The sequence below is a fragment of the Eleutherodactylus coqui genome, chromosome 5 (genome assembly GCF_035609145.1).
Source record: "Eleutherodactylus coqui strain aEleCoq1 chromosome 5, aEleCoq1.hap1, whole genome shotgun sequence".
In the NCBI taxonomy this organism is placed as follows: domain Eukaryota; kingdom Metazoa; phylum Chordata; class Amphibia; order Anura; family Eleutherodactylidae; genus Eleutherodactylus; species Eleutherodactylus coqui.
In genome coordinates this window covers 120,878,064-120,904,893 of record NC_089841.1, presented here as the reverse complement: position 1 = coordinate 120,904,893, position 26,830 = coordinate 120,878,064, and the positions used below count along the sequence as shown (strand labels likewise).

The window sequence follows — 26,830 nt, the reverse complement described above, 5'->3', positions numbered from 1 at the left end:
TGGGTGGTGGCTGGGTTGCTCCCTCCACCTCCTCTTACCTGAGCTCCCCCTCTGTGGTCACCTATTGTTTTGCTTTTCTGCGTACTGATAAAACAGATCAGTGCAACACTGAAGGCAAAATGTAAAAAATAAAACGGAAAGATACTTTTCATTATCTTTTAGGGTTTTTTTACGGGAACAATAACGCTGCAATGTATGCTTTTAATCCGTTCAGAAAAACTGAAAGCGAACAGAACGCAGTCAAACTGACCCCAAGCTGAGAGCAAAAAAATCTATTGCTATGGGTCCAGTTTCCTTCAGGTTTTTATTAAAAAACAGACTCAGGAACAGCACAAATGTGAAACCACCCTACAGGATTATTTGATACTGATACACATAAATTCAAGATAACTGTGCACAATCCTATCATTTTGTAGCAAGGCGCACACATCTAGTTTTCCCAGCGTTTTCAATACATTTCAAATACAAAGTGATGTGTTCTTGCACTTGAATAACATGACATCTTAGATTTTTTCCCGTGTGGCGGAGGCTCAGTGTCTGTAGTTTGCTTTGGGCCGTGAATGTTTGCTTCTCAGTTGGATTGAATTAATAGAAGCAACACCCCCTGCAAACCCCTTATTTTAAAGCTCAGCAGGAAAGAGCTATACAGCTATGTGTGAATACAGAAGACTTTGATGGTGCCTGCAAGAGGTGGAAATGTCATGTAATTCACTGTTAATGACATGGATGGGAAACAAAGATATCATTTATCTTATCACAAAAGTGTTCTTTATGTGCAGATTAACCTGCCCTTGTTATCAGCACATGGTAACAGGGGAATTGAACCTGACATAGCCATTGCACTGAGCTTTCCTGCCTCCCCTAAGAAACTTGGTACATCCCTCTGCAAGTTGGACTGCATAAATACACAAGAAAGCCTGCAGCTCTGTACAGTTGTTTGTGTGCAGAAGCTGCTGCTACTGGTGATTTCAGTGTAAGGGTCTCCTCAGCTCAGACTGTAGCATGGATCACACAGAGGTACTGAAGCCCCAGACCCTGGATGAGCTGATTCACATTCTGCATGAGGTCTTTTCCAGTGATAAAGTCAATGTAGAGGAGGTCCAGAATATCATGGAGTCCTATGAAAGCAATCCCCTGGAATGGATGAAATTTGCTAAATCTGACCCATACAGGTAATTTTTCTAAAAAGTAGAATTATTCTATAGTATCCATAAAAGCAGTTTCTTGGTATCTTTTACATTTGCATATAAATGCTGCAATTTTATATCCCTGTTGGGCTGCCAAGGTGAGATTTTGGGAACTGTGTCAGTATCTATTAGTGGGTTGTTTGTTTGTATATGCTTTTATGGCCAAACACATCTGTCCATATAGAGTTCTTGCTTATGGGTAAGAATTTGCAAGATGTTTGTTACTGAATGCTATCAATCAAATATTGTAGACACTGATTTTTTTATTTTTTTTTACTTTGCAGCGTTGTCTTGCAAAAGCAACATATGGAAGCTAAACTATAGCCTGCAAGAATGGTTGTAGAACCTTTCATATGTTAGTCTAGAGCAGAAACAGACTTGACAGCAAGTGTTGCTAATCCTATTAATGACTCACTGAAGGTTGCATAATTTTATTAACACACATTAACTGATCTACGTGGTGTTTTCTCACCGCACAGATGTTTTGCATTTCTCATTTCAGCCATGGTTTAGCAGAGTTGGCATTATGGTTTTGTCTGGCATGCTAAGTGTAGTCAAGTGACAGACCATAACCCAAGAATGCTTTGACATACTAGAATAATCCCATTGTCTTGCGTTCACATTTAGACGTCAAAGGGTGTAACCAAGGAAAGTGACTAGTTAGATGTTAAACATTTGTGCACAAAATATACTAGCAAAGTGTTTGAGTGACATGGAAAAGTTTTGTAGTGCAACTAACTGATTGATTTTAACTGTTGAGCTACAGCTGCAATCTCAAGGAGTGGACTGTCATTCGACAGTTAAAATCAATCAGTAGTGCTACTGAATGCCAGGTTTTACTTTAAGCCTTGTCTCTTCTCGCTTTCTTTACCCCGCTGGGCAGTCTACAGAGTGGAAAGTACATTTTTGCACATGCCACGCAGAACATACAGAATTCTAGACTCCTGGCTGGGAGTGGAGAGGGTGTGTGTCCGCCAGCCAATCATATGTCATGGATATTGACACAACTACTGGCTCTTACCAGTTCAGTTTTACAGCAATGCATGGCTGAACGCTCTGCTTATCCAGATCTAACCTGATTTTTTTTTCTTTTTTCTTTTTTTTTAACCTAATTGTCTAGTCACTCGATATTGCATGTTATTTTTCTTTAACACATTTTTCACACTATGCATTTAACCATTAAATACTTCCACTAGAACTACTTGTTCAGGCAACAAGTGCCAATGACGTGCAAAGTTCTAACTAATCAACATTTTGAATTTTTCTGCTGCAGGGTTTAGAACAGTTCCAGTGGATCAGAACTCTCCTCTGATCTAAAAAATAGAGGCTGTGGTGAAGCACTGCTGCCCCTTCTGAGTTTCACCAGACGTGACGTTGCTGTCTTCAATACACTGTCTGGTATTGCAGCACTGCCCAATTGATTTGAATGGGTCTGAGCAGCAGCTGGTCTGCAATACCAGACAATAGTGGGGCTGCTTTTGACAAAACTCCAAGGGGACCGAGGCAAAAAAAAAAATAATAAATTTTAAAAAAAAACAGATGGTGACGTATTATATAGGCTTTGGAGTCTACCAGAGACACTTGTTGCTTTAGTTTGTACACTGCAGTCCAAGTTAATTAAGACTGTTTCATACACTAACGGCTCTTACACACTTGCATTTTTCTTGCACACTTTTCATGCGATATCGTTGCATTTTTTTAACACGAATGTCCATGGGACTTTCTAACGTTATAAAAACGCATTGCTCAAAAATCGCAAATTTTTGCATTCAGTTTTTTGTGCAATACATTTTTAACGTTAGAAAGTCCCACTGACATTCGTGTGAAAAACAATGTGCAACAAAAACGCAAGAGCCCTAAGGGTGAATTCGCACAGGTGATTTTTTTTTTTTTTTTTTTCATGTGAAAAGAACCCATAAAATAATGGGTTAATTCACATATGCAGTTTTTCTCTCAAAGCAATGCTCTGAGATAGAAAGATCACAGAATGTCCTATTTTTAGGTGATTCTGTTCAAGAATTGCCCATTCTTCCCTATGGGAGGAAAAAATTCCACTCGCATGTAAATGCGAGTTTCATACGAGAACGATGCGAGGAACTGTTAAAAGAACTGGGAATATTTAGCTTTCAAAAAAGAAGGCTGAGAGGAGACTTAATAGCTGTCTACAGCTATCTGAAGGGCTGTCACAGTGCAGAGGGATCAGCCCTATTCTCATTTGCACAAGGAAACACCAGAAGCAATGGGATGAAACTGAAAGGGAGGAGACACAAATTAGATATTAGAAAAAACTTTCTGACAGTGAGGGCTTATTCACAAGAGAGTATATCGGCCAGCATTTTCATGTCCAGCTGATATATGCTACCATCTGATGCATTAGATCACACAGACGTATTCCCACTGCGTAAAAGATAGTCCTGGCACTATCTACCTGGCCTGACTGTGGCCGCTACCATAGGAGCTATGGGAGCCAATGAAAGCGGCTGGAGAAGGGAGGTGGGAGGGAGTTTAGCAGCGTGACTGCTAAACTCCCTCCCCCTTCTTCTCTCTGCCCCTTTCCGCTGTTTGCAATAGAAGGGGGCATGACGAAGCCAAGTTCCGCCCTGTTCCACCCCTCCCATTGCTGGCTGCGGGGGAGGAGGAGCTTAGCCATGCCCCTGCCCCCTAATATTGCAAACAGCCGGAGGGGAGGTGAGCCAGCAAGGGAGAGGGAAGGGGGAGCTCTGCTAAGATGTCTTTACCCCCCCCCCCCCTATCCGATGGCATATACGCCGAGCCTGTGCATCACATGGTAGCGTATATTGGCCATCCGATATATGCTCGTATGAATAAGCCCTGAGGGTGATCAATGGGTAGAACAGGTTACCACAGGAGGTGGTGAGTTCTCCTTCAATGGAAGTGCTGAAGCACAGGTTGGACAAATCTGTCTGGGATGATTTAGTGAATCTTGCACTGAGCAGGGGGTTGGACCCGATGACCCTGGAGGTCCCTTCCAACTCTACCATTCTATCATTGTCGGTTTGCAAATGCGATAGTTATCAAAGTTTCTCTGATCGGTATTGCATATGCCCGTGTGAATACACCCTAATCCTAAACAAATGTTGACTGGCGTAAATTGTACCAAATGTATTAAAAGGCACACTTGTCTCTCAATAAACTCAGCGCATTTTAGTCTGTTCAGGAATCAGAAAATTAAATTCATGTCTGCTCTGAGCACTAACATTTGTGCTTTTTTTAATTTTTTTTTTTTCGGGCTTGATCTGTCAGAATATAGTTGCCATGCCTCCTCCTCCCTCTTCTGTATGTTTCAAATCTGGTGAGAGCTGAGAAATGTTGGACATTTTTGAGCAAAAAATGGCAGATCAGGCCATCTAAAAATGCACAGTTTATCGGTGACTGATACTGAATGTCAAATTTTGTGCATCATCAGACACCTTTGTGTAACCTCCTATTGGTTGGTCTACCTTGTACCAAATTTTTGCAACAGAATTTTAGCACGCAGTGTCACGTTTAAGCTACGTCTCCTTTTCAGCTGTGCCTTTTTGTCACACAAGGCTTAGAAACCGTCTGAATCACATATTCAAAGTCTAAATCTGACATAAAACCACATTCACTGGAGCATATTTTGGTAAGTACCACTTTAGGATGCTGCTGGCTTTGGATTACGAAATCCGAGCCCTTCACAGCTTCTTGATGCAGAGTCGTACAAGTTCTCTTAGACGTGTAGAGAGATATTCTCCTCTAAAAGCAGTGCTGAGAATCTCCTCATACATACTGTATGCAGCTCAGTAGAATATGCCACAATTTATTTTTCCGTCTGTTTCATAACTTCTTAGGAATTTGAGTTACGAGTAATTGCCAAAGTCAATACTTCTGAGGACAATGTGCAGTGTTTGCTATAATACAGCAACAACCTACTGTTCTTATAAAAAGCCTTCCTGCACATCAGTCACTAGGCACAAGTAGTTGACCAAATTTTACTACCGTGTTTCCCCGAAAATAAGACAGTGTCTTATATTAATTTTTGTTCAAAAAGGTTTAACTTTTTTACATGTATAGCTGCCTGGACACTATTTAAATTGACTTTTTTAATTAACTGTTAGCAGGGCTTAATTTTGGAGTAGGGCTTATATTTCAAGCATCCTCAAAAAGCCTGAAAAATCTTTCTGTATCCTCAAAAATTCTGGAAAATCATGCTATGCCTTATTTTCAGGGTATGTCTTATTTTCAGGGAAACAGGGTAGTGAGTGTTTCACAATTTTTCAGTCATGTGAAAGACCAGAGTAATAAAATGAAAAATAAAAAACCTTAGAGTGCACCAGAATGGACTAAAACACTCATGTCAGAAATGCTGACATACCCTCTTCTTATTAGAGCATTGTTGTGCCATTCCTCTTGGAAATGTAATGGATTTTCTACAACGGAAAATCCTCTGTGGATTATGCTGCAGATCTGCATGTATCGAATTTTAACCCCTTATTTAACATGGTAAAACAATATGTGGGGCTGAAAAAAGACAACATACCCACCCAGTTCAGCCTATTATTCTGGAATGTTGATCCAGAGGAAGGCAAAAGAACTCATGAGGTAGAAGCCAATTTTCCTCCTTTTAGGGAAAAAGTTCCTTTCTGACTCCAAATCTGGCAATCGGAATGAATCCCTGAATCAACAACCCTTCTAAATTAAGCAACTCTAACATGTAATACGTGTTAAACTCAAGAAAGGTGTCCAGGCCCCTCTTAAATTCTTATCGAATTTGCCATCACCACATCTTCAGGCAGAGAGTTCCATAGTTTCACTGCTGTTACAGTAAAGAACCCTCTTCTATGTCGGTGTAGAAACCTTCTTTCCTCAAGACGTCTTAGAGGATGCCCCTTGTAATAGTCCCAGTCCTGGGTATAAACAGATCATGGAAGAGATCTCTGTATTGTCCCCTGATATGTTTATGCATAGTTAGTAGGTCGCCCCCCCAGCCAGCTTTTTTTCTTAACTAAATACCTCTCTGGATATTGTAGTCCACCCATTCCATTTATTACTTTAGTTGCCCGCCTTTGTACCAACACAGGCTCTGATATGTCTTTCTTGAGTCCTGGAGCCCAAAACTGTACACCATATTCCATGTGCGGTCTGACCAGTGACTTGTAAAGAGGAAGAACAATGTTCTCGTCATGTGGCCCTATTCCTGTTTTGATGGACCTCATGGTCCTATTTGCCTTGGCAGCAGCTGCCTGACACTGCTTGCTCCAGTTAAGTTTAGTCAATTAAAATTCCCTAGTCCTTTTCCGTGTCAGTTTTGCCCAGTGGTTTCCCCATTTAGTGTGTAATGGTGACATGTATTTCCTCTGCCCATACCTGATTTGTGTTAATTACTTTACATGGCTTTGTATGTTCTGCAAATATTAAATGTATTAAAAAGAACAGGGCCTAATACTGCCCCCCGTGGTCCCCCCACTAATAATGGTGACCCAACCAGAGTATGTACCATTAGGCCGAAAGCACATGGCCGGGTTGGATTCTGCATATGGGATTCGCGGCAAAATCTGACCCTATGTATCTGTCTGGATTTTTTTCTTATCTGTACTGTGGATGTGCCGGCCGGGGCACATGCGCAGTACAGATAGTGCCGCACCATTGCTAGGCGATGACGCGGATCCCGTGACCTTTCCGCAATGATTATTGCGGAAGGGCCGCGGATCGGACAGGTTCCATTGACTTCAATGTAAGTCACTTGTGTGGAATCCGCACAGAATCGCAGCATGCTGCGATGTCTCCCCTGCGAGCGGAAAATCACAATTGATTTCCGCTTGTTTAAAGGAAATGGCGTTTTGCCGTAGCATGCCATGGGCGGTATTTGCTGCGGGATCCGGAGGCAGATGCCAGCTCTAGATTCCACAATGCAAATCTGCTTGTGCTTTCTATCAAGCCAGTTACTTGAAGAAGCAAAATCTGTGCTGAATCTTCAATCTAAATTTACATGCAATGGATTTGAAATCCACAATGCATGTCAATTCCACTGCAGATTCTGATGTCTTCTACTCTAAATGCGGTGGATTTCCATGTGGAAAACCTGCAGCATTAAAGTTATGTACGAATATACCCTAAATTTACTACTGTCTTACCACTTCCCTTGTCCCTGCAGCGTGTGATACTGTCTGCAGTGACGGGATACTGTCAGCGGAATGGTGATACCTAGTTATACAGAAGGAATACTAGAGGAATGGTACATGCAGAGAACAGAGGAAAGAATTATGTGAAATAGTTTGATGGGGAATGCAGTTATTTACTAAAACGGACATCGCAGTAAAGTCTTTTGCTAGTAGCTTTTTTGCAGGTGAACTACAGGGAAGGAATATGCCTATGAATGTGTCAGCAACCTAAATGTCAGAGAATTGACTAACCGAACCAGGGCGTTAGGCCATGTACAGATTACCCTGGCAGCTGATGCTTGCAGTTAATGTTTGGTTAAGCAAGCTACCAGATCTGATAAGTAATTCCTTCTTCCATTGTGTGTATGAATTCTGAATTCGGTATTCTTAATGCAGATCTGGAAAAGTAAACCTTCTGTATTTTATTACGTAAGACGTGTGTGTGTGTGTGTGTGTGTTAACCTTGAGAATGTACCTGCATACAAATGCACAATATAGCATCAGAGAATGTCTACAACTTTGAATTACTGACCAATAACTACTTCATCTGCCTCCACAGCACTCAGTGAACTCATCTCTACCATGTACATGACCCTTAAAGCAGTTGAACCAGAATTAACTCTTATCACCTGTCCATCTCTTCATTCAATGTGACATTACTGCAGGTGGGAGAAGTTTTTCTGCAATGACAAGAGGGGTACACAGGTCCCCCGTTCTTAGAATTGATAGGGGTCTTAGTGGTGAAACCCCAAGTGATCAGAGTTCATCAGCTATCCTATGGATAGGTTCTAAAAGTTAATTCTGTTATAACTGTTTTAATAAAGTTGTTTTCCTTTTCTTTCCCCCCCCCCCTAAATCTGTGATGGCATTCCCCCTGGTGTTTGGTTCTTTTTGTGGCAGTGATGCTGCTTTAGGCTATATTGCCACTTGAGCTTTAGAACCATATTGTAAACTAGAGATGAGCGAGCATGCTCATCCGAGCATTAGCATACTCGAAGTACTCGTTACTTGAGCCGAGCACTGCGCGGTGCTCGAGAAATTTTTGACCCTCTCCTTCCCACCTGTTTTCAATGGAGCCGCGGCTGCTGCCGTTGGTTCCATTAAAAACAATGGTCTGCCAGCACCCGTAATTGTTTTTCATGGAAGGGCTTTACATATAAGACCTTGCCTGAAAAGCAATAATTTTAGTGTAAAAAAAAACCCAAAACAAACCAAAAAACCCGCTGCCGTGTCCCCCGCGGGGATGAAGAACACATCTGCTGCATGCGGCAGATTTTCGATCATCCCCGCTAGTAAAAAGAATTCCCTGCTGCTACATCTGCCACATCTGTAGCAGATGCAGTAGAGGAATTCTTCAATCCCCTACTGCAGCTGTCACACGTGACAGCTGCGGTAGAGGATCCTGCTGCTGGCCCCCTAGTAATTGGATTTCAGGGAAGGGCTTTAAATATAAGCACCTCCCTGAAAACCCATGAAAAAAAAATTCGATACTCCACTCCCTTCAGCTGCCTGGCTCTGTAGTCCTGATCTATCAGCAGGGGGGGGGGGGATTTAAAGTCACCGCCTGCTGAAAAAGCTGATGGTGATTGGCTGAGGCGCTCACAGGCAGCTCTCGTCTGTCATTCATACGGCGAGAGCTGCCTGTGATTGGCTGAGCGCCACAATTAAAATGAATTTCTAATAATACTAGAGTGAAATTAACCTTTTTCTTCAGGTATTCTAGTACTTATGGCCTAAATTAGTCTGCAGAACTATTTTTGCCATCAAATACTGGACCTGCAATAAAAATACAAGTCAATGGGACTCATTAGGGTCTATTGTAAATGGATCAAACATACATTTTCTGTCATGGTCCTGTTATGCACAGAAGCAATGATACTAATGTAAATAGAACATTTATTATGAAAGATGCGTCACAAATGAACCTGGATGGCATTCATTTTTATTAGGTAAGAAAGTTACATTTTAGCTTTTATTTGGTCAAAGCCAAAACAACCTGCTGACTTGCTTGGCTCACTACGTCAGCAACCATTTAAATAGGTCATGTGCTAATCAGGGGCCAAGAGATCAGCTAGTGCCTATTTACTTTGGATTCGATAAATGTGAAGCTTTTTTTCTGTTTACTTACAATTTGTTCAGTGCATGATTTTCTTAAAGGGGTTGTCCGGGGCTTTAACTACTGATGACCTATCAGAATAGGATATCAATTACTGATCAGTGGGAATTTGTAGCTGGGGATAATCACCAATCAGCTGTCACTGTGGACCGTGCTGGAAGCAGACAGCGCTGTGCATATTGCAGCAGCCCACATAGGTACTGTAGGCACAGCTCTCATTGAACGCATTGGGAACTGTCTGTAGAAGCAATCGGGACCAGCGCTTTTCTCACTGATGGCAGCTTGGCGAACAACTGATCTTCAGAGATTCTAAGTGGCAGATCTCCGTTGATCAGCTATTGATGACCTATCCTAAGGATAGGTCATCAGTAGTAAAAGTCCCAGACAACCTTTAATTTTGCCAAAAATTCTAGTAGTTAAACCCCAGAACGATTTGATAAAAAAATATAGTTGTTTGATAAGCTCTGCCTGGTGTTGACTTTGACTTAAGAGAAGTGGGAGAGGAGCCATGTTGTGGCATCCAGGGTAACGTACAGTGTGTTCTAGTAGCTCTTGTCCCTTTTTGTTCTCTGTTCTGTCTCCAGCTATTAGGTACTGAGTAAGCAATTGAAGTATTCAGTGAGCAATGAATGCACTTCTTGAAATGGCAATATGAATAAATTGAACTTTGATGATTGTTATTGTTACTATAGTCCTGTTACTCATTGACTACTTATACATACTTAATAATGACATTAAGTTTATAGACTAGCTTCTTATTTAATAAAGCTCCCATCACTGTGTAATGGTGGTTGACGCCTTGTTTCTTTGGAGCTCCAATGTATAAATCCATCTTGTAGATGAAATGAATGAGCCAATACAAAACTTCATTCAGGCTTTAAGTAAAAGGGTGATGGCATAGGCTAGGCTATGCCATCATTTTCACATCAACAGGGATCTGATTGCCAGGACCTACACTTATCTGAGAATGAAGGGGGTTTGCTGTACCTTAGCGCACAGCCAGTGGCACTCAAAAACCACATTGAAATTACCCTTTTGAGGCTCTTTCACAAAACTGTAGCAAAGCCCATTTGTTCCCAGGTTTAATGGCAGTCAGACTTCCATTGATAAGAAACTGTTGACATATCCTAGCAAAATGGGAAAACCCATTTTGGCAGTACTCGTTGTTGGTATATTACATTTCATTATTCACTAATTATTTCAGCAATGCTACAGATTGCATTTTTTTTCTTGGCCTTTTTGGTTTTCAGAAACAGCACTATGATGTCATAGTGCATTGATTATTTCTTAGTCTTAGGATTAATTTAGCCAGCCTGCCTTCTTGCTATAGATTAGATTTACTAATGAAATGCTACTGCTGTCATGTTGTTGGGCTGTATGGCTTCAGTGTAATTCATCTACAACAAAGTACAAATGCAGATCACAAAGCGCCATAAGTGTGACTATGAAAACTTTGTATCAGCAGGAAGCGGTTGCTTGGCTAAAGGTAGTTGACATTATCATGGGAATTAAGTCTGGTTTGCAAATTTACAGACTGGAATGCAAGAGATGGGTTAGATATTTCCATCTATAGGCCCATTTAGGCGCAACTATTCTCACTCAAAAACTATCTTTTGAGTGATAATTGTTGTGTGTAAATGTGCCCATCTTTCACTGTTCGGCCGAGCGATGAATTTCAGTTCTGCCTGAAAACCATTGTTCGGCAGAATAGCTGATAAGCAGGACCGCACGCTGTGTTCTGCACGTGGAGAGCTGATTACAGCTGATAAGCTTGGATCAGCTGTTCTCAGGTGTCAGCCCTGCTGGCAGATCAAAGCGAAAGTAATCCGGGGTACAGCGGATGGTCTGTTCTCTGATTACAACTCCCGGCGGCTCACACTACTACTTGGTACTAATGGGCATTAGTACCAAGTAGTAGTTTATGCAAAATGATCGCTCAAAAGCTGTCTTTTGAGCGATCATCTTTGTGGTGTAAATGCACCCTATGCAAGCAATCTAATAGGACATTGACGTCAATCCTGATCTAGTTCTTGCCAGCAGACTGAGTGTACAGTATGAACACATCATGCAATCCAGTCTATTTTCTTCTAAAAGAAAACCATGTTAACCTGATCCAAGTGTGTCATGTCTAAAGTGGTTAACAGAGGACCTATTACCTTTGTTGCCTGGGAGTCCTAATGCTTTCTTCAGCCTTTGTCCATATGAAAAGCTTAACTCCATCTTAAAGGGAACTTGCCACATTGAACATGCAGTCCGAAGTATGGGCAGCAAGTAATGGAACAAGAGGAGCTGAGCAGATTAATATATAATTTTATCGGAGAATATTCAATATAACTTTTTTATTTTTTCTTCATTTTAATGTGATCCTCTGCTGCAATCTATCTGCTCTGATTAGTCAGCACTGGCAAATCACAGACTAATGTACAGTGTAGATAGAAGTTGGCCGAAGCCATATTTGTTACCCCGAAAATGACCCCATGTACCTACAGAATGGAAAGGCTACCGATAAGATCAGCTTTAGGTATTATTCCTTCTACACCCTCCAATCCAGAAACAGACCTTTATCCCAAAACTGGAGGGTTGCTCTAACCTAATTTAGGTCATTCTTTAGAGTCCAGTGGGTGGTTCTCACTAACTGACAACTATCTCTGTGCCGCATTTATACAAGGAAAACTATCAATCACTGCTAAAACTACTCCAAGGTTAAGAGTGAGCAAGTATTTAAATAAATCCACATCAATCTACTTGTTGATGCTGATACATTTTAGGTTGTCCATAGACCAGAGGCTGTCAGCCGCTCTCGCCCATTTTTTTTTTTTTATGTGATCCCATGACTCATCTCTTTAAAGGGCAACCGAGGCCAATTTATAGGGAGAGCAAGACAGGTATTTTCCCAGTGTCATCCAGCACTGATAGAAATCTAGTGGACGGTCTTAAGTTCTAAGTGAACAGAGACTTAAAAGACTAAATTAGCGAATCTTATCAAAAACAACTAAATATGAATCTGCTCAGCTTTTCCTGCCTTATTACCTGCTGCTCATACATTAGACTCATGTTTAACATGACAGGTTACCTTTAGTGGTTTGTTTGCTCATTTTCTGTGATGGTACTCATTGGTCTTAATTCTGTCTGACTTTGTTATGCCTTCATGTTTGATCATTGTGGAGAAGCAACAGAAGTAGCCATACATATAAAATGATTTCTTATAATACATCTGTTTTACAGGTATACCAGAAACTTAGTGGATGAAGGAAATGGAAAGTTTAATCTCATGATTCTCTGCTGGGGTGAAGGACATGGCAGGTAAAAATTCAGAATTATGATTTACTATATTGAGCTATTTTGTTGGTTGCCACCTAATTGACTGATGTAGTCCAACAAACTGCATATTGGGAGCCTGCAAAATACACTTCCTCAGCATAAGGCATTTCAGTCTCAGATCTGGAAGAAACTACAGGACGAATTACTTGTTTCCTGCAGAACATCCACTTGAATCTGCTGATACATTTTAAGTTAACATAGTATGCTAGGCTGAAAGAAGCCAATGTCCATCAGTTGGTCATAGACCAGAGGTTGTTGTCAATTGACCCCACCAATTGTTATATAATCTGTTGATCACCTTATCTCTAATGGTAGACTAGGCTGGTTTATAAACACAGCAAACAGGGCACTTACTTAGTGTCCTCCGGTCCTTTCCAGACATTCTCAACAGAAAAATATGAGCGTTTTAGAAGATTAAAAACACTCCCATAGCAGACAACGTGATTATAGCTCTTTTACTAATATTTACGAGGGGTTGAAGAGCAGTTCTCCTGTTGGCACTGTTAATGACAATAAATCCTGTGATGGTAATTGCCATAGTGCTTCCATCATGGATGAACTAAGGATCAAATGTTAAAATCTAACATGTGACACCTGTGTCTAACTTTGCTCCCAAGGGAGATAAGCTGTATCTGTCATGTTGAAGTCCAACATCTGATACTGTGAAAGTCAAGTTGCCCCATACAAACTAGGTGGTCGGTGGGTTAGTTGATTCTAACTTGTCTGGACATCATCACAGGGCCCACTGGCACCCTCACACAAGGTAGAGGGATTTTTTTGGGCACCCCCTCTGGCTTCAGGACTGTGATGTGACTACATGTTCTGCCTCTCTATATTTGCATCCCCCTGCTTTTTATGAAGAGAAAATGTAAAATTATCAGTCAGTAGATAATGAATTAATTAGTCCATGTCTCTCTAGTTCAGTGTAGTTATATGTAGCAAGCATTATCTTACTATTCTTAAGGCCCATTTACACCAGCAGATGATCGCTCAAAGGACAGTTTGAGTGACAATACTTTATGCAAAATAGTTGCTCAAATCTAAGTAGCTACTCAGCTACTTAAGTACCAATTAAGTGTGCAAATGAAGTCTTCCCTGAATGCAGTTAATAGCTGGAGGCTATTATCTGCATTCAGATCCTTTGTTCTTCACAATGAAACAATGCTATCAGCACTCCCCCTGGAGAACTTCTGATAAGAGTGAAGAAAGATTTTTAGGTTAGCCTGAATTTAACAATTGGCTAACAGTGCCCAAAAAGCGCATGATGGGCGCACATTTACACACACCAATGATCGCTAATTCATGTGTTTTGGTTTTTTTTTTTTTTTGTTTGTTTGTTTTTTTTTAAGTGCTTATCGGCTGGTGTAAATGGGCCTTTACTGTTTCTATGCTAATCACTTACATTGGTCTCCTTGTCTTCTAGTTTCATTAGTAAGATTGCTAATTTTTTTTATTACAAAAACAGCGTTGCCCAGCCTCGCTCGGCTGTTTCCATAATCCTAAACACCCAGCCACCCCGCATAGAGCAGTTTTCCCACCTTGATCTTGTTTGGCAGAGATGGGAATATGCCTTTTAAAGATTCTACTTTATTACATGCCACTTATGCTCAGTCTTAAAGGGAAAACTTCCCACTTGGGCCGAATTCATATAGCCATACACGAGTAGCACCCAAGAAAATGTCTGATTTCCACAGATACTGCACATTGTCTGTCCTATTCTTGTCTGAAAACGGTCAAGAGTACTACATACGGCATTTTTTATTTTGCATGAACAATTAGTCCTTGTGAAAAATGATTCATGTGAATAGCCTCATAGGCTATAGTGAGGCTGTGTGCTCTCCTTGGACTACATGGGACAGCACATGGCCCAAATATATGGCTATGTGAATGGGCTGATATAATTTGCAGTATTCCATATACGCCCACATGGAAAGTTAAGAAACTTTATGAATCATTTGCTTTACTTATCTTGTACTACTTTTAACTACATCGTGTTCTGTTGGCTGTTTAGCTAGAATGGTAAATTCAGAATTCTTCTGGACATTGTTACCAGATAACGGTGTATTATGGAGGCTGAGAGGAGTTCTACAGCAAGAACTATGCTGTTAGATCACGTGTCCGATACAGAGCTGCCAACATGATTCTTTCTCTTTCCTGAGCAAATTATCAGAAAATCATGGACAATTAATATTTTATGGACAAATTGGAAATCTATATTAAAGCATAAAGATAAGTGATGTATCTTTACAGCCTACAATACTGATATGGATTTATTAGCAGTATTCACTGTAAAAGATGATAATTACAATCATAATAACCTGCACGAACTTCTCCAGCTTCAAACAAATGCATCTCAAATTTATTTTTTTCACGGACTCTGGAAACTGTTTCCTATTTTTACCGGCATTTTAGAAATTTACCAACAGTGGGCAACCCTGCTAAGACAGCAGAATAAAGCCCAATGAATGTGAAGGGAGAACACTATATGAAGTAAATTAAAATGACGGAAGACCAAAAATCAAAGACTTTACCAAGCTTTTCAGTGTTTTCATTTTACATTTTCAATGTCTAATTTAGTTAAAATGTGGAATTTTGCTTTAATTATACAATTTAGGATTATATTATCATTCGTGCTACTAGTTACTGTAACTTGTATATATTCGGCACATATGAACATCTCTGTTAAGAGCTAAAATAGCCACAAAATTTACACCAGTCATAAAATGGCAGTCAATCAAACAAAAAAATCGACACAGATTTGGATAATACAGTCCATAAACCAGCTTTATTTTTCAAGTCTGCATGTAATTATTAGCCCTCTAATTGAAAAAGGTGATGCACATTCTATAGCAACACCTTTTTACAGTGCTATCAATTTCCGCAGAGGTGTCCAGTGCCACCCTGTATTACATGCACAGCTGTCTATTGACAGCTTAACGCTAACAACATGAATCAGAGGAACCTCTGCTTGTAGCTGCTTAGCCCTTTGCTCAAGGGGGTCTCTTCCCTGGAGAGTCTAGGTTACAATAAAAACAAAAACTTTATTTTAAAATTACATATTTTGGACAAACAGAAATGTGAATGTATTAGGTATCCTCATGACCATAACAATCTGAAGAATTGATTTCCTAGGGTATTGCAGTGTATTATATTTTGGTAAAAATACTTCCTAGTTTTTGTCACTTAAAATGGACTGTTGTTCTAAGTGTTTTGTTCACTAACTGTGTGTATATTGTCCTATTTTAATAATAAGCATTAAGGAAATCTATTGGTAATGATAATATACTACTTTTATGCAATGTTGTTTGATTATAAAATCCAATTCTTAACCTATTTATTCACTTCCCCATGCAGCAGTATCCATGATCACACCAACTCGCATTGCTTCTTGAAGATACTCCAGGGCAACCTCAAGGAGACAATGTATGATTGGCCCCAGAAAAAGTCAAATGGAACTATGGTAAAGAAGTCAGAAGGAGTACTCAAGCTGAATGAATGCGCCTATATCAATGGTAATTTCTACACTGCATGGAATGTCGTGGCAACTATTGTACCCAGATTCTTCTTTTCTTTTTATATTTGCCCTATTTTGAAGTGGTTTTCGGCTTAACTTTTTTTATTAGACTTTTTACCCAATGATGACCTGATTACAGGGTGTCATATTGTTGGTAAGCCTTGAAGGGCTTGTCCAAATTGTAACATCTCAGTATAAGTCCTTCTCCATTGATTTACATAACAAATAGTAATATACCCACCGGTTTACGGGATTGTAGTAACTGCAGGAAATAACAAAGCTCATCGGGACACAGCGCGGAAGGGGTTGAACCGAGTTTGTTGTGTCTTTACATTGTTTTCAGGCAGCTCATTCAACATTGATGGGAAAAACAATAGTTTATCTTCTATTGCCATAAAATTAATGAAATCATGATCTATTTAGAATCGATGACTCTTATCACTTCATAGTTAATAATCATATCAAAGTGCTTATGTTCAAGGTAACTAGTGGTTATCTTGTCATTGCTGTGTTATCTGCCTCGTGCACAAATAAGCCGCCCTGATCGATTCACTCCCCCTCATACCGGCCAATCGCCAGGGAAGACATCAAAGCAAACAAAATAATAATATACTGTACGTCACATTTTATTATGAAACCGCAAAAGGAGGCTTGTTGAGTGCAAGGCATTGCAACATTCCAAATTGTTTTACAGATTACTGAGACATTTTAAATGTGATATGAAAGGCTATAAACAAGTGGACTAGATGTACAGCGATCCCCTCTAGTGGTAAAGGTCTACATGGAGAACGTCTGCAAACCTTTAAACTTCCATAAAGCTTTACTGGACCATTCTAAGCTATGTTCACACTACATTTAATGGGCCTATTTGAAATGCTATATAGAAGGCATACCCCAAACATGCATCTTTATTAGAGATGAGCGAGCACCAAAATGCTCGGGTGCTCGTTACTCGAGACGAACTTTTCGCGATGCTCGAGGGTTCGTTTCGAATAACGAACCCCATTGAAGTCAATGGGCGACCCGAGCATTTTTGTATATCGCCGATGCTCGCTAAGGTTTTCGTTTGTGAAAATCTGGGCAATTCAAGAAAGTGATGGGAACGACACAGCAACGGATAGGGCAGGCGAGGGGCTACATGTAGGGCTGCATCTCAAGTTTCCAGGTCCCACTATTAAGCCACAATAGCGGCAAGAGTGGGCCCCCCCCCCCTCCCAACAACTTTTACTTCTGAAAAGCCCTCATTAGCAATGCATAACTTTGCTAAGCACCACACTACCTCCAACAAAGCACAATCACTGCCTGCATGACACTCCGCTGCCACTTCTCCTGGGTTACATGCTGACCAACCCCCCCCCCCCCCCCCCGCACTACCCAGTGTCCACAGCGCACACCAAACAGTTCCTGCCCAGCCTTCAGCTGCCCTCATGCCACACCACCCTCATGTCCATTTATAAGTGCGTCTGCCATGAGGAGGAACCGCAGGCACACACTGCAGAGGGTTGGCACGGCTAGGCAGCGACCCTCTTTAAAAGGGGCGGGGCGATAGTCCACAATGCTGTACAGAAGCAATGAGAAATCCAATCCTGTGCCACCTCCATCTGGAGCTGCACACGTGGGCATAGCAATGGGGAACCTATGTGCCACACACTATTCATTCTGTCAAGGTGTCTGCATGCCCCAGTCAGACCGGGGTTTTTTATAAATAGTCACAGGCAGGTACAACTCCGCAATGGGAATTCCGTGTGCACCCACAGCATGGGTGGCTCCCTGGAACCCACCGGCGATACACATAAATGTATCCCATTGCAGTGCCCTGGACAGCAGAGCTAGCGTCAGATTAAATGCAGGTGGGCTTCAGCCCACACTGCATGCCCCAACCGGAGCAGGGTTTTTAATTCATAGACACAGGCAGGTACAACTCCCTATTGTGAAGTCCCTGTGGACCGACAGCATGGGTGGGTGCCAGGAAGCCACCGGCGGTACATAAATATATCCCATTGCATTGCCCATCACAGCTGAGGTAATAAATTCATGTTTAATGCAGGTGGGCTTCGGCCCACACTGCATGCCCCAGTCAGACTGGGGTTCTTTAGAAGTGGACACATGCAGTTACAACTCCCTGTGGACCCACAGCATGGGTGGGTGCCAGGAAGCCACTGGCGGTACATAAATACATCCCATTGCAGTGCCCAACACAGCTGATGTAACGTCAGCTGTAATGCAGGTGGGCTAAAAATTAATTTGATTACACTGTAGGCGAGGGCCCCCAAAAATTGGTGTATCAACAGTACTAATGTACCTCAGAAAAATTGCCCATGCCCAACCAAGAGGGCAGGTGAAACCCATTAATCGCTTTGGTTAATGTGGCTTAATTGGTAACTAGGCCTGGAGGCAGCCCAGTTAAAATAAAAATTGGTTGAGGTGAAAGTTTCAACGCTTTAATCAGCATTGAAACGTATAAAAATTGTTTAGAAAAATTATATCACTGAGCCTTGTGGGCCTAAGAAAAATTGCCCGTTCGGCGTGATTATGTGAGGTTTCAGGAGGAGGAGCAGGAGGAGGAATATTATACACAGATTGATGAAGCGAAAAGGTCCCCGTTTTTGATGGGGATAGAGAACGATGCTTCCATCCGCGGGTGCAGCCTACGTATTGCTTAGGTATCGCTGCTGTCCGCTGGTGGAGAAGAGAAGTCTGGGGAAATCCAGGCTTTGTTCATCTTGATGAGTGTTAGCCTGTCGGCACTGTCGGTTGACAGGCGGGTACGCTTATCCGTGATGATTCCCCCAGCCGCACTAAACACCCTCTCTGACAAGACGCTAGCCGCAGGACAAGCAAGCACCTCCAGGGCATACAGCGCGAGTTCAGGCCACGTGTCCAGCTTCGACGCCCAGTAGTTGTAGGGGGCAGAGGCGTCACGGAGGACGGTCATGCGATCGGCTACGTACTCCCTCACCATCCTTTTACAGTGCTCCCGCCGACTCAGCCTTGACTGGGGAGCGGTGACACAGTCTTGCTGGGGAGCCATAAAGCTGTCCAGGGCCTTAGAGAGTGTTCCCCTGCCTGTGCTGTACATGCTGCCTGATCTCCGCGCCTCCCCTGCTACCTGGCCCTCGGAACTGCGCCTTCGGCCACTAGCGCTGTCGTATGGGAATTTTACCATCAGTTTGTCCGCCAGGGTCCTGTGGTATAGCAACACTCTCGAACCCCTTTCCTCTTTGGGTATGAGAGTGGAAAGGTTCTCCTTATACCGTGGGTCAAGCAGTGTGTACACCCAGTAATCCGTAGTGGCCAGAATGCGTGTAACGCGAGGGTCACGAGAAAGGCATCCTAACATGAAGTCAGCCATGTGTGCCAGGGTACCTGTACGCAACACATGGCTGTCCTCACTAGGAAGATCACTTTCAGGATCATCCTCCTCCTCCTCCTCCTCCTCCTCCTCCTCAGGCCATACACGCTGAAAGGATGACAGGCCAGCAGCATGTGTACCCTCACCAGTGGGCCAAGCTGTCTCTTCCTCCTCCTCCTCCTCCTCCTCCTCCTCCTCCTCACCGCGCTGAGATATAGACAGGAGGGTGCTCTGACTATCCAGCGACATACTGTCTTTCCCCGGCTCTGTTTCCGAGCACAAAGCGTCTGCCTTTATGCTTTGCAGGGAACTTCTCAAGAGGCATAGCAGAGGAATGGTGACGCTAATGATTGCAGCATCGCCGCTCACCACCTGGGTAGACTCCTCAAACTTTCCAAGGACCTGGCAGATGTCTGCCAACCAGGCCCACTCTTCTGAAAAGAATTGAGGAGGCTGACTCCCACTGCGCCGCCCATGTTGGAGTTGGTATTCCACTATAGCTCTACGCTGCTCATAGAGCCTGGCCAACATGTGGAGCGTAGAGTTCCACCGTGTGGGCACGTCGCACAGCAGTCGGTGCACTGGCAGATTAAACCAATGTTGCAGGGTGGCAGCGTCCATGTGGGACTTGCGGAAATGTGCGTAGAGCCGGCGCACCTTTCCGAGCAGGTCTGACAAGCGTGGGTAGCTTTTCAGAAAGCGCTCAACCACCAAATTAAAGACGTGGGCCAGGCATGGCACGTGCGTGAGGCTGCCGAGCTGCAGAGCCGCCACCAGGTTACGGCCGTTGTCACACACGACCATGCCCGGTTGGAGGCTCAGTGGCGCAAGCCAGCGGTCGGTCTGCTCTGTCAGACCCTGCAGCAGTTCGTGGGCCGTGTGCCTCTTCTCTCCTAAGCTGAGTAGTTTCAGCACGGCCTGCTGACGCTTGCCCACCGCTGTGCTGCCACGCTGCGCGACACCGACTGCTGGCGACGTGCTGCTGCTGCTGACACATCTTGATTGCGAGACAGAGGCTGCGTAGGAGGAGGAGGAGGGTGCTTTAGTGGAGGAAGCATACACCGCCGCAGATACCACCACCGAGCTGTGGCCCGCAATTCTGGGGGTGGGTAGGACGTGAGCGGTCCCAGGCTCTGACTCTGTCCCAGCCTCCACTAAATTCACCCAATGTGCCGTCAGGGAGATATAGTGGCCCTGCCCACCTGTGCTTGTCCACGTGTCCGTTGTTAAGTGGACCTTGGCAGTAACCGCGTTGGTGAGGGCGCGTACAATGTTGCGGGAGACGTGGTCGTGCAGGGCTGGGACGGCACATCGGGAAAAATAGTGGCGACTGGGAACTGAGTAGCGCGGGGCCGCCGCCGCCATCATACTTTTGAAGGACTCCGTTTCCACAACCCTATACGGCAGCATCTCCAGGCTGATAAATTTGGCTATGTGCACGTTTAACGCTTGAGCGTGCGGGTGCGTGGCGGCGTACTTGCACTTGCGCTCAAACATTTGCGCTAGCGACGGCTGGATGCTGCGCTGACAGACATTGGTGGATGGGGCCGAGGACGGCGGAGGTGAGGGTGTGGGTGCAGGCCAGGAGACGGTAGTGCCTGTGTCCTCAGAGCGGGGTTGGATCTCAGTGGCAGGTTGGGGCACAGGGGGAGAGGCAGCGGTGCAAACCGGAGGCGGTGAACGGCCTTCGTCCCACCTTGTGGGGTGCTTGGCCATCATATGTCTGCGCATGCTGGTGGTAGTGAGGCTGGTGGTGGTGGCTCCCCGGCTGATCTTGGCGCGACAAAGGTTGCACACCACTGTTCGTCGGTCGTCTGCACTCTCAGTGAAAAACTGCCAGACCTTTGAGCACCTCGGCCTCTGCAGGGTGGCATGGTGCGAGGGGGCGCTTTGGGAAACAGTTGGTGGATTATTCGGTCTGGCCCTGCCTCTACCCCTGGACACCGCACTGCCTCTTGCAACCTGCCCTGCTGCTGCACTTGCCTCCCCCTCTGAAGACCTGTCCTCAGTAGGCGTAGCAAACCAGGTGGGGTCAGTCACCTCATTGTGGGGTCAGTCACCTGCTGCTCTTCCTCTGAATCCTCTGTGCGCTCCTCCCTTGGACTTAATGCCCTTACTACTACCTCACTGATAGACAACTGTGTCTCATCGTCATCGGCCTCCTCACCCACTGAAAGGTCTTGAGACAGTTGCCGGAAGTCCCCAGCCTCATCCCCCGGCCCCTGGGAACTTTCCAATGGTTGGGCATCAGTCACGATAAACTCCTCTGGTGGGAGAGGAACCACTGCTGCCCAATCTGAGCAGGGGCCCGAGAACAGTTCCTGGGAGTCTGCCCGCTCCTCAGAATGTCTCATTTTCATGGAGTGAGGAGGCTGGGAGGAAGGAGGAGCAGCAGCCAGAGGATTCTGAGTTGCAGCAGTGGACGGCGCAGAACTGTGGGTGGACGATAGGTTGCTGGAAGCACTTTCTGCCATCCACGACAGGACCTGCTCACACTGCTCATTTTCTAATAAAGGCCTACCGTGTGGACCCATTAAATGTGCGATGAATGTGGGGACGCCAGAAACGTGCCTCTCTCCTAATCCCGCAGCAGTCGGCTGCGATACACCTGGATCAGGAGCTCTGCCTGTGCCCACACCCGGACTAGGGCCTCCGCGTCCTCGGCCGCGCCCACGTCCTCTAGGCATACCCCTACCCCTCAGCATGCTGTATTACCAGTAATGCAGAAACAGAACGCTGTAATTAAATGTGCCACTTATTGGCCTGTGGTTGGAGGCTGACTTCGCTTACGGAACGCCAGGAAATAATTTGGCGCAAGCCTGCTGTAACATTTAGCTGGCTGCGTATGATTTTGTAGAACTACTACACCCAGCACACACAGACCCAGAACACTGAGCACAGTGACAGGCAGGCCAAATAGATTTTTTGGCCAATATTTTATAGAAAAGGCCCACTGCCTATATTCAATCAATAATGTCTTCTGTCCCTGCCTCCACACTTCTGTCCCTGGAGTATTACTGCAGGGCGCAATGCTCTGCACGGCCGATATACCAAAAAAAAAAAAAAAATGTGTAACACTGCAAAAAGCAGCCTCCACAGTACTGCACACTGTTAGATGTGGCCCTAAGAAGGACCGTTGGGGTTCTTGAAGCCTACAATAACTCCTAACACTCTCCCTATAGCAGCTCCAACACGATAGCACTTTCCCTCAGCTATGTCAGAATGCATCTGTGGCGAGCCGCGGGAGGGGCCGATTTTTATACTCGGGTGACACCTGATCTCGCCAGCCACTCACTGCAGGGGGGTGGTATAGGGCTTGAACGTCACAGGGGGAAGTTGTAATGCCTTCCCTGTCTTTCAATTGGCCAGAAAAGCGCGCTAATGTCTCAGAGATGAAAGTGAAAGTAACCCGAACATTGCGTGGTACTCGTTACGAGTAACGAGCATCTCGAACACGCTAATACTCGAACGAGTATCAAGCTCGGATGAGTACGTTCACTCATCTCTAATCTTTATTCGTATAGACTTCCATAAAAAATACATATGTAAAAACTATTTAGCAATCTTTAAAAGAGACCAACAGACATAAAGTGGAGAAAAAACTTTATAAATGAGCCATACATTTGGACGTATGGAAGAAAGTGGTGCATCTGCTTCATAAATATGACTTTCAACTTGAATGAAAAATTTTCCAATTTACTTGTTCCAGAATACTGTGGTTGATTTTAAAGGTCATGGTCTGAGAGTTAATGTGCATTATAAGCTATTGTTAGTATTTAACATTATATTCCGTATTTTTAACGCTTAAAACAAATGTTTAAAGATGAGAACTTGTATTGTATTTCTTATATGCCCCCCTAAGTCAAATATTCTGTAGTTTAAAGATATTCTATTACAAATTGTTCAATTTTCCCTTACTCTCATTCATCCTTTGTACTCTCAGATTCAATTGGTCTACATAGAGTGGAGAACCCAAGTCACACCGAGACTGCTGTGAGCCTTCATTTGTACAGTCCTCCATTTGACCAGTGCAATACCTTTGACCAACGAACAGGACACAAAAACACAGTTAAAATGACTTTCTGGAGCAAATTTGGTGAACGGACTCCAATGGTGAGTAGTAAACCATGGTCCTAATGATTATAGCAAGCCTAACCAAAATACCACTCAGCATTTTATATACATAGGCACCTTCATGCAGTTTTGCATCAAAGCATAACTTTTCATTGATAAAATGTTTACAAATTTATATTAGTGGCTAAAAGTGTGACCCAAACAAAAATTAGGTGCACAATACCTCCTAGTTCAACATGTGCAGATTTCGTATATACCATTTAGGCCTATGTCTAGATGCACATATCTTCATAAAATCACCAGAACCTGAAAAGTTAGTGCACCCCTAAACCCTATCTGTATATTTCCTGAAAGCAGGCAACTTGTAGATTGCAGTTGTCTTGACAGACTGACAGCTATGTCCACTTTCATTTAACTTTTTTGCAAACAGAAATATAAAAAAAAATACACTAATAGTTTTAGGTGCAGAAATATAACATCAACTTGCTGTTTCTCAGGTTGTATTGGTAATAGAGCATTACATTTCATCTTGTTTTAAAACCAAGACTGCCATCTTTAACTGGAGACCATAATATAAGCTCTTTCTCCAATACAGCCTGAGATACAGTATGTCAAGACAACTGCAACCTACATATTATCTGATTTCAGGGAATATATAAAAAGGGTTTAGGAGGGCACAAACTTTTCATGGGTGTGTAATTCCTATATTTTATAGGTTGCTGTTTTGAAATTTCCAGCTTAAAACCAGATTTATGGCCTTTCCAGTTATGGTGATTTTATGAAGATATGTGCATGTAGGAATACGATTGTTTAATAGCTGCAGGTATATGCAACTCCCAATTCAAATGGCTATATCTCAGGTTGTATTGCAGATATAGCATTGATCTTGACCTTACTTCAAAGACCACAACCAAAGCTTTATCTGCAACATAGCCTAAGATATGAGATAGGTCCTTGCTTTAAAAGCTATATGTCCTTGGCTACTAAAGTGCTACTCTGCAAGGACATATGAAATATGGCCTGAGCAGGGAGGTTAAAGTGGACCTGTCAGCTCTTCTGAAATGTTTGTTTTAGCAGATACTTGTCTTCCTGATGAATTGACAAGTCTAGAGTATTTTTTTCTTATAACTCAGCGTTGTGGTGTTTCTATGTTGGTGTTTCTATGTTAAGGCCCATTTACACACAAAGACAATCTTTCAAATAATTGCTAAAACTGTGAATCTTTCAATCATTTTGCATAAAGTGTTAATGGAGACTGTCTATTAAAACTTGATTAGCTTCATTTGCATGTAAAAGGGCATCTGGGAGCTGTTTGTGTAAAGCTCAGACCACATGCACTCTGCAGAGTATTCAACAAGTTTGGCTGACACATAGTATATATACATATACATTTGACATTGAATATGTAAAGACTAGCTGTATAATTTGTGTAACGATTACGCATGTTTTAGACATTATTCCTATATTTTTTTCGTTAATAATTTAATATAATAAACTTCTAAAAAAAATCAGTTTTATAAGGGTAAATATCTCTTTTCCTATAGGGTCACAGAAAATAAAACTTGATTTTTCATTTGCAGGCTACAACAACACAATCCCAGGAAAACAACTAACTTTGCCCAGAAGAATTTATCGAAATGGTTTCTGAAATACTGTGGAGCCTTGACGACCATAACAAAATCTTGTAGCCTCTGAAGTTCTTGACCAAACTGTACATATACCCTTAGTAGGACTCACAAGATGGCGGTTCTGGAATGTTAAATGACGTAAAGTTCTCCTCAGGGTCTAAGCCTTAAGTAGTAATATGTAACTTTATTACTTTTAAAGGGAAAGAATTTTTCTTTCCATTTTTAAGGATCTGTATAATTGTGCATGTCCTCATCTTAACCTAGCAAATTGTTTTTTAAAGTGTCAAATGATAGCTCATTTATGTGGAAACTGCCAAGGCTTCTATGTGTATAGATTTGTAATGTTCTTGTAACAAATGTACATTTTGATCTATATATATTTTTAGAAAAATATGAATTTGGAATCTACACCGGGAGCAATAAAGTTCAAATTCATTATTTTAATTAATTTTTTATTTTATATTAAAAAGGTGTGTGTGGCTTTAGACAATCATATAGAAGTATTCCCAGTATGATCACATATTATTCTACTTGTAGCAAAGTATCAATGCTTTGAGGTAAGGAGCCACAGTTGTACAACATGACCACGCATTAATAGTGCATGCAGCTTTTTCTAGCATTGTCTGCTGTAGTAGAGATGGAGAATCTTACAGCTTTGACTACTGACTGTCCTCCAACCAATCCCATTGAGCACTTAGCGGTGCTGTACTTTTTACTGCTGTCATAGTGGCACATCAAAGCTGCATAAACAATGTCATGCATTACATGGAGTTAATTTTTTGCTGACTGCTTACTAGACAAAAGCTAAAAGAATATTTTTTGTAAAAAGTATTATTACTCTGCAGCCGTGAACACAACTAAAGTATAAAAGAAGTATAGTAAACTGTGCACAGGCTACATATTCAGAAAGTCTTTACCTCTCAATGATACAGCTCCCCCCCCCCCCCCTCTTTTGTTCTTTCCTCACCCACTTTAAAAAAATCTAAACTCTTATTTTTCCAACGCTCATTGACTTCAATGGGAGTAATGTAAATAGCTTATTGAAGCCCACTTGGCTGTTTCCATAATCCAGACCAATCCAGACACTTTGTACAGCAAGACCAGTGGCAGCAGAGCCAAAAATAAAGATGGGCGCAGGTCTCAGAGGTGGGACCAACACTTATCTGACTTTTATGGCATGTCCTATGGATATGCCATAACAGTCTAAGGTGGGAATACCACTTTAAAGGTAGTGTGATTTTTGTTCTCAGTAAGAGAAATCAAGTAATCATGTAGATCTGATACATTTTTAATGGCTAACAAAAATACATGATGTTACAGCAAGCTTTCAGATCTTGTATGGACCCATCATCAGGCTGCTGAAACTGATTTGGATGGAGCTTCTATACAAATGCAGAAACGACACCCCTCTTGATTTAAATAAAAATGTTCACACGCAGAAATTTGAGACTGATTTGCACTTAAAACCCTACCAGACAAGCTTAGCAGAGAAACA

General features: G+C 42.7%; 1 protein-coding gene across 1 annotated transcript; it reads left to right on the top strand.

Moving 5' to 3' along the window:
* Positions 1–918: 918 nt before the first annotated feature.
* Positions 919–25,779, top strand: CDO1 (cysteine dioxygenase type 1). Its single transcript, XM_066603087.1, has 5 exons — positions 919–1,172; positions 12,672–12,749; positions 16,122–16,279; positions 23,577–23,746; positions 25,288–25,779. The coding sequence occupies exons 1-5, from the start codon at positions 1,003–1,005 to the stop codon at positions 25,318–25,320; spliced, it is 609 nt and encodes a 202-aa protein (XP_066459184.1). The 5' UTR covers positions 919–1,002; the 3' UTR covers positions 25,321–25,779.
* The last annotated feature ends 1,051 nt before the right edge of the window (positions 25,780–26,830 follow it).